Source organism: Protobothrops mucrosquamatus, unplaced genomic scaffold, assembly GCF_001527695.2.
Source record: "Protobothrops mucrosquamatus isolate PMUCROS unplaced genomic scaffold, P.Mucros_1.0 scaffold39, whole genome shotgun sequence".
Classification (NCBI taxonomy): Eukaryota; Metazoa; Chordata; class Lepidosauria; order Squamata; family Viperidae; genus Protobothrops; species Protobothrops mucrosquamatus.
The window spans coordinates 227,444-241,287 of record NW_015386421.1 but is presented as its reverse complement, the minus strand read 5'-3'; the positions used below and the strand labels follow the sequence as shown (position 1 = coordinate 241,287).

General features: G+C 38.1%; 2 protein-coding genes across 2 annotated transcripts in view; one reads left to right on the top strand and one right to left on the bottom strand.

Annotated features, from left to right (window-relative positions):
• The window catches only part of BTBD19 (BTB domain containing 19), a 50,328-nt gene extending 46,221 nt beyond the window's left edge, over nucleotides 1–4,107 (bottom strand). The window contains exon 1 of the mRNA XM_029283213.1: nucleotides 4,016–4,107. Coding sequence (XP_029139046.1) covers nucleotides 4,016–4,107 — 92 coding nt within the window. The remainder of the gene's footprint in view (nucleotides 1–4,015) is intronic.
• An 8,133-nt stretch (nucleotides 4,108–12,240) lies between these two features.
• TCTEX1D4 (Tctex1 domain containing 4) lies at nucleotides 12,241–12,897 on the top strand. The gene has a single exon (XM_015811382.1). It carries the CDS (start codon nucleotides 12,241–12,243, stop codon nucleotides 12,895–12,897), a length of 657 nt encoding a protein of 218 aa, XP_015666868.1.
• The last annotated feature ends 947 nt before the right edge of the window (nucleotides 12,898–13,844 follow it).

The window sequence follows — 13,844 nt, the reverse complement described above, 5'->3', positions numbered from 1 at the left end:
ATTTTCTGAGATTGTGGATTTGGGGTTTTCATGAGCTGTAAGCCATAATCATCACAGTTATGACACATCACGGCTTGAACTATCTTGCTTTGCATGTAATGAGTCTATCTCATATATTAGGTTCACCTTTTAAGTTGCATTACTGAAATAAATGAACTTTTGCACGATATTCTAATTTTTCGAGTTTCACCTGTAGAACCTGAGGAGAAAATGTTTGCCAGATGCTTTATCACTCTCATCAAGGCACTAAACTAAAATAAAAGATGGAGGTTGGCAAAAACCAAAAACCGAATATCCAATCAAAGATTGGGATAAAAAAAAACAGAATACAATGGGAGAAACACAAGGCCAGAAGAAGGACCCCAAATTTTATAGGATGATAATTCAACAGGGAGAAATAGACAATTTATCTTCTCTCAGGAAGATAGCTATAATGTGACAGATATCACTGAAACTTGGTGGGATGATACTCATGATTGATACATAGTATTGGAAGGCTAGAATGTACACAATAGGAGAAGATGCAACAGAAGGAATGGAGTGTTCACTGAATACAAGGGGGAAAAAATCTAGAAATTAAAAAATCAGAGTATGTAACACCTTGTTGAAAGTGGGGATTTATTGAAAAAATAAAACGTGAGAAAAAAAACAAAAGTAATACCATAGAGCAGAGGTCCCCAACCCCCAGTCCATGGACCGGTACCACAGTATGCCAGCAACTCGTCTGCACACACAAGCAAAGCCCCATCTGTGGGATGCAGGCAGCATACAAAACCACCCACCCTCCAGTGTGCAGAAAAACCTCTCTCCACGGAACCAATCCCTGGTGCCCAAAAGGTTGGGGACTTCTGCCGTAGAGGGAATTTGTTATAGCCTGCCTGGGCAGTCAAATAAATAAATATAAATAAAATGCCTCACTTTCAAAGAGACATGCATCAGTGATAATGAGGGATTCTATTTATTTTTTTATTTTTACATCTTCTGAGAATCTATCTCTACCAAGAGTCAAAATTCCAAGAAATTCTTCTTCCCTTTTGTTGACAACTTCATTGTTAACAGGTAGAAGAACAAGTGAATCTAGTATTCTTGACCTAATCCTTACCAGCAGTGAGGAATTGGTTAAAATTGAAAAAATGATCATATTATACTTGAATTTAGAGATTAAACAATTTAACTCAAGAAGGAACAAATTTCCTATTCTGCATCAGATAACAAAACTCATTGAATAGTCATGCTGCCTTCAACAAAAAATAGCAAGAGAATACCAAATAATGAATAAGTATATAACAAGATCAGAACACATTGCAAGCAGAAAAAATAAAAATGAGGCAATAACCTCACTAATTTAATGAGTAGAGCCTCATGTACTTTCTGCTTTCCAAGCAGTGCTGCAGATCAGGCAGTTATATATTTTAGGATCATTAGATTCAAATGATCTGTTGCACCAGAAACAGTATCAATTATCATTATATAGTACCACTGAAGAGCAGACACATACAATCTGAGTATTGTCACAGCAGCACCATTTGGAATATAGTCAGAAAACATGGATCAAGATAGCTCAAAAAAGCAAGACAAAATATTTTCATTATGGAAAAGGTAGAAGGGAACATTCAATATATGGTCTATCTAGCATTAGCAGTTGGTTCTCATCAATGTTAATCATTATTCTCTTGAATGCTTTAAATAGATTGAATATCTTGAAAAGAACTGCCTTCTTAAAACTTTTACTAGATCACAGTTTAGGCCTTTGATCTTCCCACAGATTGACATTTCATTCTTCTGTTGGCTGACCCTGTTGTACACTGTGAAACAGAGAAACAGGAAATTCAGCTACGTAACTTTTAACCTAAATCTAGGTCTAGTTATAAGCCTCTTAGCTTATAGAGACAATTGGCTGTCTATACCGTTAAGAGTTATGATATGACTTTAATTCCAAATCTAACAACAATCACACAATCTAATAACAATCACACAATGATATTACCAATATGCAATATATTGCAAAATAATCTCAAAAGTACTGGAATCAATGGTTTTGTGTCCATAACATATAATTTATTTTTTTCTTTGAATTTTGTATCAGTCAAAATCAAATCACATTATAGCATAGTCAAGATGCTACAGTACACTAAGCACAATAAATACACTACCCGATTTACCTCATCATGAATTACTGAATAAACTATAACCACAGTAGCTAGATTTACAGTATACAATACATTGTATTTTCTTTATTCTAAGTGACAGGCTTGTTCACCCCGATTGCTGAAAAAGCCTGCTACTTAGAATAAGGCATATAAATGATCTCTGGATACTAACATTGTAATTCAAATTCCCATTTAGGAAAAATGTATTAGTTGGTTTTGTCAAAACCTGATATTTTAATTATAGATGTCTGTTTCCAGCAGCAATTACATCAAAATGCCAACATGTGCATCATCAAAACGCCACTCTTTTATACTTGTACCACAAGTACCTAAGAAATTGAGAGTCTGTCACATCAGAAGGCACATTTTGCCACTTGCCCTTTTCCTACAGACTCTTGTGGTTATAGAACAAGTGCTGTGAATAGATTATAAGAGGTGTTTAACACACTGTAGTTTAATTGACTTGAAATAATTATCTAGGACAAAGTAGTAGCAATGATACTTGAGAGCTACTAACTCTCATATTTTAGGCTGTCAATGGACAATAAATTCATGTAACTGTGCATCGAATCATTCATGCTGGACTGTTGCAACATGCTCTACATGGGGCTACCTTTGAAGAGGATTCAGAAGCTACTGTTGGTGCAGAATGCAGCTATGTGGACTGTTTTTGGGCCCCCTAGGGTGACCCATGTTGTTACACGAGTGCACTGGTTGCCAGTTTGCTTCGGGGTCCAATTCAAGATGTTTGTTATTACTTAAAAGCCCTTAATTGCATGGGTCCGTGTTATTTGAGGAACCATTTTACCCCAATGGGATGGGCTTGCCTGACCTATGCTGGCAGAAGGGACATGCTGGAGACCCCATCAGTCAAGGAATTCCACTGGTAGGTTGGGAAAATAGCCCTTTCTGCCATGGTTCCCACACTTTGGAACACTGCACCCCTTGAGGTAAGATCTGCACTTCTTGGCCTTCCATAGGGGCCTTAAAAACCTGGCTCTGACAATTGGCCTGGGCCCCCGATGGGAACTTGTCATACTTGAGTTGTTAATGGACTACAGAAGTTTCCACCTTCATCCCGTTTTTATTTTGCTCCCATCCTTGCTACCTTTGTTAATTTTAATGTGGATATTTATGATCTTAATATTTTAATATTTTATCTTGTTGCTTTTACTCTGTTGTAAACCACTTAGAGTCACCTCTAGGCAAGATGTATGGCCTATAAATGTAATAAATTAAAATTAAAATTTCAGGTTTCACAATGCATATCTGTAAAGAGATACTTTCATTGTCATTTCTCACAATAGTCTTCAAAACAGCTGATCCAAATCTTTTGGCATCTACAGGACAACTCTTTCAAAACAGTCGTGTGACTCACTCTTTCCCTTCCATGCTTACAACTAGAAAGATTATAAAATCAATGCTATTTTGAAAAGAGGGCATCCGTTTCTTGCAAAGAGTCGTTTCTTTTTACTAAAGAAGCAGGGCCCAAAGGAAAGAAGACCACACACACTATACCATTTGCCTTTGTATGCAATTTTACTGCAAACCCAGAATTTCTTTATAAACTGAAGCCACGTAGGGCCGGAAAGAAACTCTCTTGTCAAATCAGAGACATAGTTGTGATCTGGAGAGATTCAAAGAACCAAGCACGTTCATTGCGGTGCAAAGTCAGGGAAATTCGTCTCTTGTTTCTTTGTGATAACGTGATAACGTATTAACTTTTGTGATAACGTATTAACTTTTCCAACAAGCCTAATGGAACGGGCTTGCCTTCCTTCCCGGTCACATGATCATCCCTGCCCGTTCTTCGGGCTGATTCCCACAGCAGGCAGGCAGGCAGGCAAATTGGCTGGCACGCTTACCTGAACTGGGGGTTGTTGATGAGAGTCTTGAGGGCGGCAGCAAAAGCAGATGGATCCCCCAGCAGGCGAACCGAGCCAGAGGCGGCGGCCATAGGTCGGCCCTGGCAGGGAAGGGCAGCCAAACACTGACTTTGTGCGAGTTCCCTTGGTTTTGGTTTATTGCTTGCAATCGCGATAATACTGAGAATCGACACGGCTGGCTGGAGCCTCAGCGGCAAGGCAGGAATGCAGAGAAAGGCCAAAGAAGCGGAAAGCAACACTTCTGTTGCCGGGCAACAGGCAGCTGCCAAGGCCCTAATATCCAGCTGTTGTGGGAGGGATCACAAAATTATAGAAGGAAAAGGCTGTTGCAAAAACTGGGAAGGAATCCCAAGAGCAGGCTCAGAGAAATCATTCAACCAGGGGTAAGGATTGTTGTAAAGAAAACAAATAGGCTCTTCTCCTTACCTGGGGAAATTGCACGTATGGGCTTTGTGCTCAGAACCAGCTCAATGTCTGGAAAAAGTTCATGCTTGGAACTGAGATGTCATCTAACTGCCAGCTATTATGTCAACAAAATTAAAACAATACCTCTCTGCATGGAATGGGATGGAATTCCTGCTAAGGAATTTCATATTGTTTCCAGATTAGATTGGATTTAGATTAGATTAAATTGGATTTAGATTAGATTAGATTAGATTAGATTAGATTAGATTAGATGCCATCAAGTCAATGTCGACTCTTAGTGACCACATAGATACATGTTCTCCATGATGATCTGACCCTAGCCTGGGCCTTCAGCTCTTTCAACTGTGCACTCATTGCCATTATAACTTTGCTTGCTCCTGGTTATTCTCCTCTTCCCTTCCAACTTTTCCAGCATTAGAACGTTCTCCAAAAAACTAGGGCTTTGCATAATGTATGCAAAGTAGGATAATTTAAGTCTGGTCATCTGTACCTCAAATAAGAATTCTGGCTTTTATTGGTTGTTTACATGGCTGTTCACAATATTCTCAAGTATCTTCTCCAACACCAAAGGGGCACATTATACATCTATGTGCAAGTTAGGTCATGTTCATGCAGATCAATTTTGGGAATGAGAAGGTAATAGGATGCAAATGCAACAAACTCATTCACCCCTTTACTTTGTAGTAGCTCAACAAATACAGTAATGTGGAGGGAGAACTATTATGAGAGAGCAAGTGTTTAGAATAAAGTAACATAATGAAGGTGATATCATCCAGAGGAGATATTTTGGTAGACCGCTTTCCATGATGATTTCCAACTAACGCTGATTGATCTGGAAGAGGCTAACTCAGGGGTAGGCAACCTTGGCTCTTTTATGATTCATGGACTTCAACTCTCAGAATCCCTGAGCCAGCCATGCTGAGGAGAAATGGAGAGGTTTCCATGCTGAGCTATGTTGGCTCAGGAATTCTGGGAGTTGTAGTCCACGAGTCATAAAAGAGCCAAGGTTGCCTACCCCTGGCCTAACTGATACTCAGATGAGAGATAGCCATGAACCCCTGGGTTGTAAGCTAGAGTCAGAAGTTTTAAATAATCCTGAAAAAAGTAGTGACAAAACAATTCCATTTCACTGCCAAGAAAATAGCATGATTGTTTGTGAAGTCTCCAAGGATTGAGCTCAGTTTGAAAGAGATTTGTGTCTTCTAAGTATACTGGACTTCAATCTACACAATAGCCTTTGGCAATGATACTTAGGGATTGTGGGAATTGAAGTTAACACATTTGGGGGTTTGTAGTGGGACGGACAGACATAGCAAACATCTGTTTTCCCAAATATTACTGCTTTCATAACCTAAGTGATGTTACTACTTCTTCTGTGTTAGGATCCCATGCTACTGAACTAAATCTAGGTGAATTATTTATAAGCACACATTATGCCAAAGTTTCTGCTTCCTACAACATGTTTACTATTCACATTCTAGTATCATCTGTTTAAAGAAAGCAGCTGGAGCAGACTGCCTATGAGGAAAGGTTGCAACACTTGGGGTTTTTTGGTCTCAGTCAGGTGAACATGAGTGAACATGACTGAAGGGTACCATGCAAGGTGTGGATAAAATGGACAAAGAGAAGCTCCTTTCCTTTTTCCAAAATACTAGAACAAGAAGTTGCCCAATGAAACTGAATACTGGAAGAACTAGAATAGACAAAAGGAAAACATTTTTTTACACAATGCATAATTAAACTTTGGAATCTATTGGCATAAGATGTGATGCTGGCTACTAGCTTGGCTGGCTTTAAAAACAGGTTGAACTAATTCATGGAAATTATGAAGATCAAAAGCTAATACCTTTGATGGCAATACAAACCTTCCAGTAACTTCCTCTGAAGACCATCTGCTGAGAGACTAGTAGGATTCTTGGTCACTGTGAGAATAGACTGCTGGACTAGATGGGCTAGGGATCCATTGCTGCAGGTCCATTCTTCAGTTCTTATTATAAAAATTACAACTAGTAGGATCATGAATAAGTATCCTTATAAACAACACTGCTCACTTTGTTTCCCATATGTACTCTCGTCACTGTATTGTGCAGAATAAAACACCATCTTTTAAAACACCATCTTATGAAACTGCCTCTGATAATTGTATGAATTTCCAGTAGGTTGTTTCATTTAATCTTGGCTCCCTGGAAAGTGCCTTGGCTTATTCCAACTATGAAAGTAAGCTGATCTGGTGGAATTTAGCCATCAGCTCGATGAAAGTCATATGAGAATGTGTTATTACAGTTCTTTGCTCCTTTGTAATCTAACCCTCTCTTTGGTTAGCTGAAGACCTGTCATGCACTGGCTTTGTATCTGAAAAAATATGAAACTGAGCAAGCTCTCTTGTTACTGACAACTACTTAATTAAACTTCACATTTTACTTGCCTTTAGTTGATTCTATTGGCTAATCAAATCCTAATTAAGAGACAATTTTTCCCAAGACCAAGCTGTACAATGCAATTCAATAAATACAACTATATCTGGTAATTAAATGCTAACACCTGTCAAAATGAGTTTCTTATGTTTGTGAAGAAATCAGTTCAGATTAATTGGAAGGAATTACATGATCACAGTAAGATGCACACACCCCTGCTGCCCTTGCATTTCTTTTGTCTAAAAAGAAATATCCAGGAAACATTTTGAAATATCAAATCACGGTCAGTGTACCCATCTAGTACAATAATGACTGAAACTTGGCTTTGCTAAAAGAGGGTGGGAAGCAACCAAAGATAGTATTGGAATAGGTTATGTTGTAAGCAGCAGTAATCATGGAGTTAGCCTTGTATTTTGAACACATACATATTGAACTATGTGCCAATTACAAACACTTGTAGTGAAATCCTGATGCTTCATTCCTTAATGAATTCCTGTCAGATTTGTTTCAAGCTCAGTTCAACTTAGAAGAAAGAATTGTTGTGGAAATAGAATACCAAATTCTTCCCTGGACTATTGCTACCAGAATAACAGAGTTGGAAGGGACCTTGGAGGTCTTCTAGTTCAACCCCTTAGTCAAGCAGGAGACCCTATGCCATTTCAGACAAATAGTTATCAATCTCTTCTTAAAAATCTCCATTAATAGAGCACTCACAATTTCTGAAGGCAAGTTGCCCCACTGAGGGCAGGAAATTTCTCCTTATTTCTAGGTTGGTTCTCTCCTTGGTTAGTTTCTATCCATTGCTTCTTGTCTTGCCTTCAGGTGCTTTGGTTAATAGGTTGACCCCCTGTTCTTTGTGGCAACCCTTTAGATCAGTGGTGGCGAACCTATGTCACGGGTGCCAGAGGCGGCACTCAGAGCCCTCTCTGTGGGCACGTGCGCCGTCGCCCCAGTCCTAGGCCTTCAGCTGGGTTTTATAAAACCTTTTTGCTTTAGGCCTCCGCCGCCGTGTGCAAAAAAAAAAAAGGTTCAATCAGTCAATTTCAACTTCTCGTGGAAAAAAAAAGTTCTTGCAAAGTTGGAATTGATTGATTGAACTTTTTAGTCCCACCCAGTCTGCCGTTACCACCGCAGCCATGCCCATCCAATTGGCCATGCCCACCCAATTGGCCACACCCAGCCAATGGGCCACACCCAGCCAATGGGCCACACCCACCCAGCACTTGACGATGCATAAGTGGGGTTTGGGTTGCAGTTTGGGCACTCGGTCTCTAAAAGGTTCGCCATCACTGCTTTAGATATTGGAACACTGCTATCATGTCACCGCTACTCCTTGTTTTCATTAAACTAGGCATACCCAGTTCCTGCAATCACTCTTCATATATTTTAGCCTCCAGTCTCCTAATCATCTTTGTTGCTCTTCTTTGCACTCGTTTTAGAGTCTCAACATCTTTTTTATATCGTAGCAACCAAAACTGGATACAATACTGCTAGTGTGGTCTTACCTAGGCATTATAAAGTGAAACTAACACTTCACATGCTCTTGGTTCTATCCCTTTGGTCTTGATTCTATCCCTCTCTTTATTTTGTACCCTTCTCTTAAAGTTTCACATGAATAAAATCTGCAAATGTTAAACTGGGCTTTATTTAATCATTGTTTATTGAATAAATTGCAGTTGGTTCATATATTTTACTAAGCCATGAACCATAGTTTAAGCCTTGTCAGAGGATCTTGATTTACCATTTCTCTAAACACACAATGGCTGCAAAGAATTAAAAGGGAATGATATGCTTGGAGAAACCCTGTGTCACATAGCAACAAAAATGTTTCACTATAAAATAAACACATAATTTCTTGAATCTTTCTCTCCTATTATAGAAGGTCTCCAAGTACAGTAAGCAAAAGGTAGCCAAACAAAGATGTGCCAGAAATAAAATAATGCTTTCAGCAGAGAATGCAGAAATGAATTTCAGCTAAACAGATAAGGAAACTGGTGGCTAAGTGGGGATATATTCACGGCAGTAAATTGTTAGGGAAGGAGGAGTGGTCATATGGGGCCAGAAAGATAAGTGTTAAAATTAATAGGAGAATTAGGATGAACCTGAATAAAAAGTGAACGTTTGAGTAGATAGAAAGGTGATTGCAAAAATGCAGAACAATCAGCATAAAAATGTTTGACATTTGCCACTACCTTACCTTATTGTTGCTTTCTGAGTTGTCCTGATTGGTTAAATAGTCTTTATTACTATTTATTAACAGAGTTGACCCATTCCAAACTGCATGTCTATCTGGCTTGAAACTGGACTTAAAAACTGCAAGACATGCAGTTTGGAATGGGTCAACTCTGTTAACAAACAGTAACAAAGACTATTTAACAAATCAGGACAACTCAGAAAGCAACAATAAGGTAAGGTAGTAAGCTTACTTCATATGTTATGTTCATATCAGAAAATATAAGAAATATATAAAATGTTTCTAAAAAAATTTGCCAGAAAATGTTTCTCATCAATCTTCAGTAAATTGTAGCTGTACATAATAAGCTTCTAAGCAAGTCCTGGTACTGAAAACAACTGTCAGGAGCGACCACATCATACATAAGCCTTGGAATGTAGTTTTAATCCTTCCTGTAGGAGGAGTGGCAGAACCTGGAGGAAGAGTCAAAAGAGGAATCAGCCTAGAATCTCTACGTAGCCACAAACGGACTGTGTTCAATTCCTTTTTAATTCTATTCACCTTATCTAGCACCAAAATAGTATGAACCATTAGTTGATTCCTGTGCATGTATGTGGTCCTGATCTTTCGTACCTAACATTTCCATACTTTAAGCCTTCTGCAACTTCAAGCATTACCCAAAATTGGTTGGTAAAATTGGAAACTGCCGTCCCAAAATTGCTGCAAGGTACCTCTTTAAATAAATTCACTTTTTTTAAGCTTTTGGCATTTTGACTTTTGTTACAAATCTTTTAAAAGAATCTATTAAGCTTGTAAACTAATTGGGTTCACCTGAAAAGAATATTACCAGTAAAACTCACTGAATAGTTAAAGCTGCAGTATCAAAATACATCCCTTCTAGTTTATAAAACTGGAAAATCTATTTAAACTGAGGATACATTTCACAAACCTGAATCAAAATGTTTACTTTGATTTTTTTCAAAGTAAACTAACAGTTAAGGAGTTGCCTATATAAGGACATGTGTGCATTAAATCTGGTTTGGCTCATCAACTTTCTGCAGCTATGAAAGTACTACTTCAAATTCAAAAGACAAACTTTGAAGTAAAATAAGAGACTCCAGGGAAGCCTGCTGAGAGGGGACATTTTAGCTTGAACTAGTCATTAAAGAGTCACTTGTCCAGATCCAGATCCTTTTACTGGATCGAAGAAGCCATCAAGATGCAGAGAGGCATTAACATTCTTCTTCACGGACACCAGTCTGCAAAAATAATGTAAATTATACAGTCTCCATGGGGATCACACATTTTGGATGGCAGGTTGCCCAGCCCTACTACAGCCCTTTGGATGGCTTTCCCATTGAGCTGTCACTTCAAAGAGCCAATGATTTACCATGGCCAAGGGAGAAACTTATTAAGACAGGGTAGTAAGGGCTCCAGCAGGTTTCTGCAACAAGCCTGAGCAAGCTTTAACAAGATAACAGTATTAAAAGCCTTTGCAATCTGCTGTAGGTCTTAGATCCAGCAAAGCTCACCTGCCAGGAAGCCTACTAGCCTCTAGTCTGTATTGCTTCCAGGTATGTTACTTATTATTTTAGCATATACACTGCCTTTCTATCCATAGCCAAAATTACAATATAAAATAATTAAATCACAGGAAACCGCTAGAATAAGATTATGCTTGCATGCCATATGAATCATAGTTCCACTATGTGCTAAGCCAACAACTTATGTTCCTGTGACAGAGTAGCGAACTACATTGCCTAGGTTCACACAACATATTGAGCTGCAAACCACTCAACCTTCTTTTAGCCTAACATAGACCTGGCTAGAGATTTCCCCTGAAGGAAGGAAGAAGGGATCCAAATTCAGCATTCCATAGCTTCAGAACAATGCAAAAGGATGTTATCTCTGGGGTTGCTTGGAAAAACACCCCTCGGAAAACAAGAGCGTACTACAGCCTGGCTATTCTGTTCTGATTTTCTTGTGTGCTATAGAATTTATATACTGTGTGCCTGTATAATCAATTAATCTTAATGTATTATCACCGAGGAAGTTTTAATCATTCCATTGTTGATTAGAACAATAATCATATAGATAGCAGGCAACTTTTTCCACCCATCCAAAGAAGGTTTAAAAACAGAGAAAGCATGCTAGGTACAAAATGCAGGTTAGTGATTCCAAGCTAAACCGGGTAGATAAATAGGGAACAGAGAGATATTTCAAAAATTTGTACTAAAAATCTAGAGTGGAAAATATTCCTTTATTATAATTTATCATTTATTATTGAATAAAAAAGCTTTGAAAACAATTTAAAAATACCACAATTTGCATTAGGTGATCAAGATAGTATTCCCTAATTGCAAAAAAAATAAAATCAAATTCCTAGTGTCAATAGAATTTATTTAAATACTTAACCCATACTATTTATAAGAAAACAGAATATTTAAAATAATAATATTTAAAATAATTTAAAATTGAATTTTTAAGAATGTTGGTAACATTAAGACTTTACCTATTTCTATATGGCAGTGATGTTTATTACAACAAGAGTGACAATGCATTCTTGATTTCTTTTATTTGGCTTTTATCAACTTTTGCAATTTAAATAATTAAAGGAAGCTTATCAAATATTTGCCTGTTATTCTTCTCTCACTGGCTTTATGATTTTAGCAGTAGCCTATTTATTCCAGGCTTGTTTTATTTTTTAATCATAAACATTTTTCATAATGATAGAGAATTAGAACACCAAGATTGTCAAGATAGAAGAAAATATATATGAACAAATGAGTATATCACATAATTTCATTTTGTAATGCAATTTTATATAATGAAGATAAATCAAGGTTTTGTTTGCTTTATTTGGAGTGCTTTTCAAAATATTCAGTCCATTAGAGTTGGGTAGCTAATAATAAATAAGTAAATAAATCTAATAATAGGAGATGTAACAGTAATCCCTTCAATTTTATTAATGGACATATAGCGAAAAATAATTCCACAAAAGAAGTCTATTATATTTAATACAATTAAGGATATATATTTTTGCGTACATATGCAAAGAAGAATGAGTTCTGGGAAAATAGGTTCCAGAAAGAAATCATATAACTGTGTGCCTCTTTTTTTTTCTAGGATTATACTGCTGAGGTATGGTAGATTGGCCTCTGGCAACATCCCAGGAAACTTTCAATTAGGTAATGGATTCAGAAGATACTGATTCCACCCATCCAAAGAGAGGATCACTGCCTCTCCACCAAAGCTCCCAGCCTTCAGATATGGCACCCAGACCATTACTGTCTCTGCAGAGTATTGAAGGGAAAGGCCCCTTCCCGCCATCCCGGAGAAGCTCCATTATGAGCATCCTCAATGCCCCATTTTCAAGTAGGAGAAATTCATTTGCTGCTGGAGGAAGGCGTCTTTCTATTGGGCCCTGGATGCATTGTGGTCGAGTAAGCTTTTCTGGGCTACCACTCTTTGAACCCATTCAGGAGACACACTATGAGAACACCTACAAGATCCAGCCAGATAAAGGTTACAGATTTAATTCCTCACGCACACAGCAGATTCTTGAGTCAGTTCTGGCCAGCTACTTTAGTGATGTCAAATACAATCCTGCAAATAGTGGGCAGTTGGTCCAAAACCTGTCAGATCTCATCAGGAGCAGGGTCAAAGATCTAACCCCACCACGCTACAAACTTGTGTGTAATGTCTTTCTGGGCCAGCTGGCCAACCAAGGCTTGCACATTGCTAGTCGGTCCCTCTGGGATGTGGAGAATGATAGCGTTGCTTCAGCCACTTTCACAAATTCATCGCTTTTTGCTGTAGTCACAGTACATGGACTGTATTATGAATGAGTCAGGCTTCTAAAGATTAACTTCCCTCTCTCCTAATTTTATCTTGCTAGAGATTATGGTCTGAGAGGTCCTTGGCGCTCTCTGAGCTTGCTTGTTTTCTTGCAAACATTTGATTACTCTAACTAGGTAGACTAGCACTGATGATGTTACCTAGTTAGGGTAATGAAATGTTTTCAACAAAGCAAGCAAGCTCAGAGAGCACCAACCCTGAGCTACAAATATTCTCCTTCATTAGATTATGGTCTGTCAGATCTGGGTATGTATCTGGACATAGTTTAAAGTAACAACAGAGTGTGCAAAATATATATGCTAAAATAATAGAGTAGCAATAGATATAACTAGGAAATCTGCTCCAGTGGGAGCTGGTGGTCAACCCAACTCCTTAAGAGTCCTTTTGTTAAATTTGCAGTTAGAATTGTTTGGTTCTACAATATTTATGTCTTTGCTTGTACAAATGGTTATGTAACTTCCTTTTCCAAAAAAAATAAACCCATTGCTCTTCCTTGAGCAAAGAGGATCTTTCAAAACAAGATTATGTTAAAGCACGGGTGTCAAACTTGCACGTCATGTAACGTGTTGCTACGTATGGTAACTTTTTTTGTGGCCTCTGTATGATGCAAGCAGCCCGCGGGCCGACAGTTTGACACCCCTGTGTTAAAGGATGTCCAAAATATAGCTGTATAAGTATTTGCTGGATTTGAGACATACTGCAAGTGAAATACCAAAATATCAAAAGGCCTCTGCCGGCACCAAGACTTTTAAAAACCTTGAGAATGTTTGAGACATAGAAACACACTTTCTTGTCACTGCATCCTACGTCAATGTAACTTTTTCCATTGAGGTCAAAAACCTAATACTGTCAACACAAATATGGGAAAACCCCAACACATTCTTGACTTAACTCTTGAAATTATAACTGATTAGCTTTACTGCTTTGAAAGAAAAAG

Excerpts from the sequence above, each read along its gene's own strand:
- TCTEX1D4 (XM_015811382.1), top strand. The coding sequence starts at position 12,241 with ATGGATTCAGAAGATACTGATTCCACCCATCCAAAGAGAGGATCACTG.